Genomic DNA, 8530 nt, shown 5'->3' with positions numbered 1-8530 from the left:
TGGTCAGGGTCAATTTGGTAACAGTAACACCGAGTCGTAGATCCCACGGCGTCGTATATTTCAAATCCGCATGAATGGCCAGGATATCTCCAAAGTCCATCCACTTTCGTCCTCCCAATCCCATGAATGTCTCCAACCCACGATTCCACGCACACACAAAGGAAACATGTCCTGTTTTGCACAACATACAAATCTTACCTCGTCAGACAATGAATGAACCGCAAGTGCTGCAGATGTGAAGTAAACGAGGGGCCCGGACGAGGACAAAGAAAAATCTAGTTATCTTGTATCTTTTCCTTCAACCTATAGCCTTGGAGAAAGAGACGTTATTTATTGGATTGCATTTGCAGGGTCTGTGTTATGTCTCAGAGAGAGTACTGTGTTTGTCTATCAAATCTTGGCACTAACTCCCTCTCTATGTTTCTTTCATGATTTCAGTGCCTCCTTGCAGCTGCTCAGACCGAGATTTGATTCCTTTCCCGCATATAATTTCTCGAGAAAATCCTTACTTTCTCACCATCTAATCATAATTCTCTCTCTGGCCTCCCCCTCCTGAAATTTTACATCTTTTCAAGGTAAGAGAAAGAGAGTGTGTAGACCATTATTTTTTCTCTCTTTTCATTCATTATGGTTGTTATTTCTATTATCTTAATTGGGATTTATGAATTGTGTTTGTCTCTATCTGGGTTGAGAAAAAATTCCCTCTTTGTTCTGTGAATTCCAATGCTTTTGTTTTGTTTTTCCTATTTATTTTTCATGGAAATATCTTTCTTACAATTCTCAAAACACCCACTTTTTCCCCCCCACTTTTGACAAATATAATATCTCTATGTAAACAATTGCTTGTTTTGCAGTGTGGGATTTGAACATTTGGGTGTCAATTTCGTCCCTTTTTTTTTTTTTTTTTTTTTCTGCAGCGAAAAGGAAATTGAATTTGTTGCAGAAAACAATGCATAAAAAGGGGGCGATTTATTTAGTTTTTACATAATTTAGTCTTTGCCTTTTATTATGTTTTCTTGTGCGAGCACTTTTCTTCTAAGTGTGTGGCACTGACTGGTATTTGGGGTTCATTCAGATTCTTCTGTAATCAAAATTAAAACTTGGGATTGGTTTTTTTTGGAGCAAACAGAAAGAAAAAGTTTGATTTTTTATGGAAAAAGGGGCCTGCTTTTATAGGTCACAAGCTAATGCCCTGTCGCCATTTTTCTACTTTGTTCACTGCCTCTTATGCTCCACTTTCCTAACCAAACAGTAGTCCCTGAGAAAACTTCCAAGTGTTATGGTTTCTCTCATGTTGCTTCTCCCTTAAAATTATTCAGAAAGCAAATGAAAAATTATGGGCATCCATCAATTTCAAAATCATTTAAGCTTGTTTATTGTTTTACTGCTTTTCTGTTTCTCATGTCAGGGCTGGCGCTGGTTTTGATTGATTGAATTAAGGTGTAATTTAAATGGAAGGTGATATATTTTCGGGCATGGGAAAAGGAACCGAAGTAGATGGCAAGGTTTTGCAGACGTTTCAGAACAACTTTGTGCAAGTCCAGGACATTTTAGACCAGAACAGGTTGCTAATCAATGAGATCAACCAGAATCATGAGTCGAAGATCCCTGATAACATGAGCAGAAATGTGGGATTGATTAGAGAGCTTAATAACAATATCAGAAGGGTGGTTGATGTCTATGCCGATCTTTCAAGCTCTTTTACCAAGTCTGTGGAAGCTTCATCTGAAGGAGAATCAGGTGGGAGTTTGAAATCCAATGGAAAAGCCAGTCTGAAGAGAATTAGATCCGGGTAATTGATTTACTGAAAAACTTTCATGGTGGAATAAGAATTGAGTCTTTTAGTACACCACAAGGAAAGGATATATGATGAGATTGTGTAACTCTTCTGTGTTAGTTATAATGTCTTTAAAGCTTTAATTCTAGCTGTGTAATTTTTGTTAACTCAATGGAATCAAGCATGCTTCTTCTGTCATTAAATCTTCAAGTTTGAGGCCTATACTGATTATTTGGGGTATTAAATGCTGGGTGGTTTTAAATTTCTCTCTTCATTTTGCTTCATTTTTTGATTGTTGGTTGGCAGGTTAATTCATCTATACTTTGTCTGATTGCTAAAATGTCATTAGTTGAAGTTTGGGGCATATAGCTTCTACTCATTCTTATTTTCTCATCCGTGACCTGCTTTTGATGGGGACTTTCAATGACCCACTTTATTCTTTTCCCATGTTTGGCAAAAGAGATTCCATCCAGTGTCCTCTATTCTTGATATTGAGGATTGTCATGGAGGGTTGGTATTTACTCTCTCTTTTAACTTGTCTGCCCTACAACTGAGATGAACAAAATCAGCTGCTGATTTTCACTTCAACGTCGTCACAAACCCTTATTTTTATGTGATTTTCACTGCAGTGTCATCAGCCTTATGCCATTATGGGAAACTAACAACACAATTCTAAAATGACACCTTGAGAATTTTTTGACTTTTGTTTTTTTTTTTTGATAAGTAAAAGTATTATATAACAAGAGCGCAGATGGGCGCAACCCATATACACGGGAAATATAAAAAGAAAGCGCCTAGGAAGGAGAGAAATGAAAGAGGAAGTCAGAAAAACTAATTACTAAAGGAGCTAGCCAAGCGGCCGTCCAAGAGTAAAGAGTAAAGAAGAAAAAATGAGTCAGCTCCTCTATAGTCCTAGTAGAATTCTCAAAACATCTAGTATTTCTTTCAATCCATATACACTACATAAGACATAGAGAAATCATCTTCCAAACTACCGCGCTTCGAGCACGACCTCCCGACCACCAGCAATAAAATAAATCCCTCACTTTGCCAGGCATAACCCAAATAACCCAAACTGACTAAAGATAGCGTGCCAAAGAGTTCTTGCGGTTTCGCAATGGAGAAGAACTTTGGAATCTCATGTGGTGGATAGGTATCCTTTTGACTAATGTTTTGTCCTACTTAATGGCATTGTATTGTATTGAATATTCTATTATTCTTAATGGGAAAACGAACTATTATTGAAATTGTATAAAGCGAAGTGGTAGCTTAGTTAAGTTTGAAAGGACGAAAGGATGATGAAGGGCCCAGTGATTTTTGAGGAGGTGCATTTGGTAGAACTTGCTTGTCCTTTATTTAGATTCTTTTTACATTTTCCGTACTCTTTATCTTTTTTTATATCCTCCCAAGTTTTTAATGTAGTAAAAATGCCTTTTAACAGTACATTTTCTCCCCCCAAACACACAATTTGATTGTACTTTTGTTGGTGGACCCAGTAACTTTGATTTCATTTCTCCTTTGTGTTTTTTCTTGGAACCACTTATTTGCTTTTTCTAGATGTGGTTGAAAGACCCATGTGAATGATGGGTTTCCATAGGTAAAGTTGGATTTCTTGTTCCCTTCCCCAACTAAACGATAAAAAGAAAAAGAAAAAGAAAAAGAAAAAAAAAAACTCAGTTTCTTGCTTGTCCTGACGAATTTTTGGCTAGATCTATCGATTTGAGAATGAGATGTTCAAACTCAGAAAATGGTTTACGGTTTTCAAAAATAAAACCATTTTAAAAAATAAAACCATTTTATGAAAACTAAAGAGTTTTTTTGGTCAAATTAAAAATATTTTCCGTCGCACCAAACACCCTAAAATACGAAAATTGGTTTTTCAAATATCATTTTACGCTGAAACAAATAGAGCCTTAATTACATGAAAAAAAATCTTACAATATCATTTTATGATTTTGTATAATGGTGATAAACATTCATAGACAAGATGACTTTATCAAAACAAGAGGGGAAAAGAATGGTGATGCAGCCTGTTATATTGTCGGGCTTTGACAAGTGACAACCACATGAAATCAGAAATTTAGCACTAAATCATTAATTCTTACGTTCTTCTCTATACCATCAGTCTTCCCATCAGTACTGATTATGCAGTTCATGTGCAAAATAAACTCACTTCTCTAAACCCTTTCTTCTCATGCAAATCAATCAACTCAAACTACACAGGTGGCACGTCTGTGTGTGATTATTGAAGCTGCTGCTCTGCTTTCTCCATCAATCTAGCCAAACGCTCTTGCCAATCTGAAACCTTCTCGTCTCCATTGGCCACCTATTGCCATACAAAGCAGAGAACAATGGATAACCCAGTTACCAAGAAAATGAAGAAAATAACATGGTTAAAATAAATGAATTAAGGGGTTGTTTGGTAATGGACAAGAAAATATCCCAATGTCTCTAGTATGCAAGTGAAATGGATTGACTTCGTATCCTCAAACTATTCTGTAGTTTACAACTATTTGTTTTGGCGTACAAACTTGGTGATGACTGCTTTTCATAGCAATGAGTCCATTTTTATTTGTAGTTTTGGTGTTCCTTCAAATAAGTGTATATGTTAGACAGAACCAAGGACAAGGCTGTTGGTCCACTTCACGCAACATGCTAGTCAGGATTAATTCAACTACTTCAACAAGATAATAAATGTGATCATTAAGAAGTTGCATATTTGGCTGTCTGGCAGACAGTTGATACTTTAGAGGAGTGTTTCATCTGTCAAATTTATACGAAATGGCCAATCAAATCAGTTTCCGTCAATGAATTCGGATGTATATATGTTACCAACCTCAAATATGAATCCTCTTTGCGGGACTGCATCAATAGCTTCCACACAAATAAAGGCAGCATCCTCCTTGCTAAGATTTCTCCTTTCAGAACTACCCTGTCATGAAGAACATTAAATGAAGTTTGATATTCAGCTATAGAAATAAAAAAATAAAAAAATAAAAAAAATAAAAAAAAAACCTCATTATTTTTATCTTGCAAGAAATTTTTTTCTTATCCTCCATGTGCTAGTCAATCCCTTAAATTTTTTCAGTTAGAATCCAGATTTCACGAGCCCATGAGATCATTTTGAAAAAAAAAAAAGTTTGATAAGATGATTTATCTTTTAAGAAACAAGCGAAGAAGAAACAATTATGTTTTGCATTCATAAATATGAGTCTATATTCAGACCAGGGAAAGAAGAAAAGGATGTAGTATCTTTGCATCTAACATGAGAATGTTTTGCCTGATTGCTTATTCTGCAATAACTTCAATACTTTAGGATATTGAAGCTATTTCAATCTCTACAATCAGTTTTCGTTATGACTATATTTGCTTTAGAAAGATCTTTGGAAACAATAAGCCTAGGCATCTTAACACTACAGAGACTGAATTACTATCATGCAATTCCCTGATGACCCACAAAAAAAGGTTTCTTTTTTGAGTTGACAGGAATTGTATAACAGCTAAAAAACACATTGCAATGACCAACATATAGCTGTCTCATAAGTGAATTTCAGATCAGGAGCTCTTAAAAAAGTTAGTACAAAATTGATTGCCATCATTTATTGAGTTTCGAACAAACAGGGTCAAGTTTTTTCACATAGTAACTGGCAGTCACTCTTGTGCTTCTAAACAATCATCAGTTGAAAGAAAAAGTAAATGTGACGCAGTCCAAAAACTAGAAATTAACAGCATTGTGAGAAATGTTGGGTTTGTATGGGAACTGGAAAACATACTGCAATGTATTGTTGACAATCATGCAGAAGTATGAATCAGTCATATTATTTCCTTTCCAAACATTTTGTGGTTTAAGTACTGTGAAACTGAGCACCGTACACTGATTTGGTCCTGTCCATTGTAAAAGAAGAAGAGTAATACCTCTTCAAAGCTAAAACCTTGTCCTCCACCTGGAGTGCTTTCTAACAACCCAGCCTTAATGATGGTGTAAGGGATTCCTGAGGCTATTAGCATCAATTCATCTTGCTCAGCCAATTTTCTTGCATTGCTTTTCATGAGAGCTTGAATGCCACCAGCACCTTTATAAGCAGACAACTGCAACCTTATCAAACCACAATAACAAACATGCATTTACTTAAATTGGTGATGTTTCATGCTTACAGAAGCACAAATGAGAGGAAGAGAGATACCTGAGATAAAAAAATTACATGTTGCACCCCATTCAAGCCCCCAACATTAGATAAGAAACCTTCCTGACGAAACATTAGAAATTCTTCTTAAGTAGAAAGGTAAGAGGACCTTAACTAATAGGAATGCCCTGAAGTAATAGAGAAAGATGATTAACCTAAAAATAAATAGCTATACATTATCAAACTGTAGAAAATATAAATAAGATAATAATTTCTTTGACTTTGCAGTACAGCTTTTGCTTGCATTGTTAGAGTTTCAAAGAAGACATCAAACCAATTACATCAAGTCAATGAAGAAAATAAGTTACAACCATGCGACAAGGAGACTGATTTTTGTTGTGGTGGAAACGCCTAAATGCCAGTTTATAGTACATGCTTTAGACATCAATGCCCATGGCACAATTGATATTATTTTCTGACCATTGCATCGGACATCTCATATCCATTTCAAACATTCATACTCTTATCATTTTGTGAGTGAGCATATCTGTATATGCCAGCTGGCAACCTCCTTAAAGATTTGGTTTTGGCAGATTTTTACCAAAGGGATTTTTTTTTTTTCCCATAACATGGCTTTTACTTTTCCAACAAGAAAGCTTACTTAAGCAATTACAATGACAAGATCATGCTCACCAGCACAACAGGAACAACAGGCATTACGGGAATCACACAGATAATAACGACGGCAAATTCAAATCATATCAGTAGAAGGGTCAAAAAGAGTGTACATTTGGCAAGCCACAGAACCTCAAAAATTCAGAAATACTACAACTTTGTGTGATAGTTATAGTCTGTCTAGACATGTTGCTATTGATTATGGTTTTAGTTAAGATGGAGGATATAAATCAATAAGCTAGATTCAGATATGCATACATTCGGGCATATTATTGTGCGAACTCCTCTTAGAGCTCTCCTTAGAAATGGTTTGTTACTTGCATCTCCAGCCATTGACTGCATACAACACCAAAAACTGTAATCAACATTTTTTGTATGAACCTGAAAAGAAATATTAGGAAAAGCTACTGCCAAGAAACTAGGACCACCTATAAGTAATTTTACTGAAACTCAAAAATCCACCCACCTCAACATAAGTTCCGAAAGCTTCAAGTGCAGCCCGCTTATCCTTCACCAGTGCTTTAACCCGAGTTTTTTTCACAATCAACGACAATATTACCATCTACATAAGCTAGATAACCCGAGGCTCAGAATTCACAAACTGTAAGCCAATTAAGAGTTTTACACTAAACAGCAAGAAACTACTCCAATCATACCATCATAGACTGTGAGGTAATGATGTTGACTGGGCCAGTTAATCCAGTTTCCCATATATGGGTGCAAGGATACATATTAAAATTTGTACATCCATATACATATGAAAAGATTAAAGTTTTCAAGTGGCATTTTGATCGTCATAAATTTATCCAAATACTATATTTGCAATAAGTATCGAATAGTCCTAGAGCTTTTGGATAAATAGTCAAGCCCTTAATAATTGGTATCAGAGTAGGCATCATCACATCATGAGGTCGAGTCATGGAAAAAGCGACTTATAAAGTAGATCAATTATGTACGATTATAGTATTAAGTCATTAAATACTAACAGTTGAGTAAAGCCGCCAAAAGAGAAAAGAACTACCATCGAGTTAGTGCTAAAAATGCAATCCTAAGGGCTAAGAGTTTAACCAAATCAATATACAACCGTCCTAAGGCTTTTAGATCAATGGTTAGGCCCTTAACAATTGATTCAATTTTCAAAGCCAAAAAAAAATAAGATTCAAAAGCAATACACACCTGGCCTATCTCACTGTCTCCGTCAGTTACCAAAACTGCGTCCCTGACTTCTTCTACCTCTGTCTTTTCAATGGACAATTCAGAATTCTTTCAAATCTTAAAAGGAATATAGAGAAAAACACCCACGAACCACCATTCACAGACTACCTGATTGGTCATCATCTTCAACAACGGATCCATCTTTGGCGGGGAGATCTGGAGCCCCATACCATTTCCTTAACTTGGGACCCCCTTTAAAAAAACAAAATTTAATGTCCTAATTATATTAAGTAAATGATTAAATTTACTCTCTTTTCTAATAATTCACAATTTTGGAACAACGAACACCGTACAAACAGTACCTTCGATATAATCAAGAATTTGATCCATAAAACCGATTTTCTTCTTGGCCGAGCAACGAACGAGAGCACGCTTTTCGACGAAGCAGGAATTCACTGCTCTGCATGATGAGCTTTGAGAGTGACAAAAAAGAGAGCCAGCGTTGAGAAAGAGAGTTGAAGGAATACCCGCCATTGATACACGTACCCTTCCCTTTCTCTCACCCAACCGTTTCCTTCCCGCTAAAAATAGGATAACCAGGAGATGCTAGATAGACTACTCTATTTAGCTCAATTCCTTTTACGCCACTATAAAAAGAACATTTTTACGGACAATGCCATTCAGGAAAAAAAAAAAAGAAAAAAAAAAGACTTTTAATCCTTTTAATCAAGACCCTCGGAAAAGTAAACCCTCGGTCACTGACCGTCAGATCATGCTCCCCTTGTATACTCTGGCATCA

The 8530-nt window shown here is 36.0% G+C and overlaps 2 protein-coding genes across 5 annotated transcripts; one reads left to right on the top strand and one right to left on the bottom strand.

Moving 5' to 3' along the window:
- The first annotated feature begins 243 nt into the window (after nt 1-243).
- On the top strand, nt 244-1997 carry LOC132187231 (protein ELF4-LIKE 4). Of its 2 annotated transcripts, XM_088517494.1 has the most exons (3): nt 244-351; nt 439-575; nt 1409-1997. In XM_088517494.1, the coding sequence occupies exon 3, from the start codon at nt 1452-1454 to the stop codon at nt 1794-1796; it is 345 nt and encodes a 114-aa protein (XP_088373620.1). In that variant the 5' UTR covers nt 244-351; nt 439-575; nt 1409-1451; the 3' UTR covers nt 1797-1997. The 2 variants fall into 2 exon arrangements, with proteins under 2 accessions (XP_088373620.1, XP_059457454.1); XM_059601471.2 differs by lacking the exon at nt 244-351 and having other exon boundaries at nt 358-575.
- Nucleotides 1998-3701: 1704 nt separating this feature from the next.
- Nucleotides 3702-8299, bottom strand: LOC132187176 (NAD(P)-binding Rossmann-fold superfamily protein). Of its 3 annotated transcripts, none has more exons than XM_059601392.2 (9): nt 8094-8299; nt 7900-7983; nt 7753-7811; nt 7043-7138; nt 6835-6912; nt 5962-6024; nt 5693-5866; nt 4614-4709; nt 3702-4103 (listed from the first exon to the last, which is right to left on the bottom strand). In XM_059601392.2, exons 1-9 carry the CDS (start codon nt 8263-8265, stop codon nt 4020-4022), a joined length of 906 nt encoding a protein of 301 aa, XP_059457375.2. In that variant the 5' UTR covers nt 8266-8299; the 3' UTR covers nt 3702-4019. The 3 variants fall into 3 exon arrangements, with proteins under 3 accessions (XP_059457375.2, XP_059457376.2, XP_059457377.2); XM_059601393.2 differs by having other exon boundaries at nt 5980-6024; XM_059601394.2 differs by lacking the exon at nt 3702-4103 and having other exon boundaries at nt 4618-4704.
- Nucleotides 8300-8530: the final 231 nt, after the last annotated feature.

This window comes from Corylus avellana, chromosome 6 (genome assembly GCF_965113065.1).
Source record: "Corylus avellana chromosome 6, dhCorAvel1.hap1.2, whole genome shotgun sequence".
Classification (NCBI taxonomy): domain Eukaryota; kingdom Viridiplantae; phylum Streptophyta; class Magnoliopsida; order Fagales; family Betulaceae; genus Corylus; species Corylus avellana.
The sequence above is the reverse complement of the archived record's forward strand: the minus strand, read 5'-3'. Positions and strand labels throughout refer to the sequence as shown.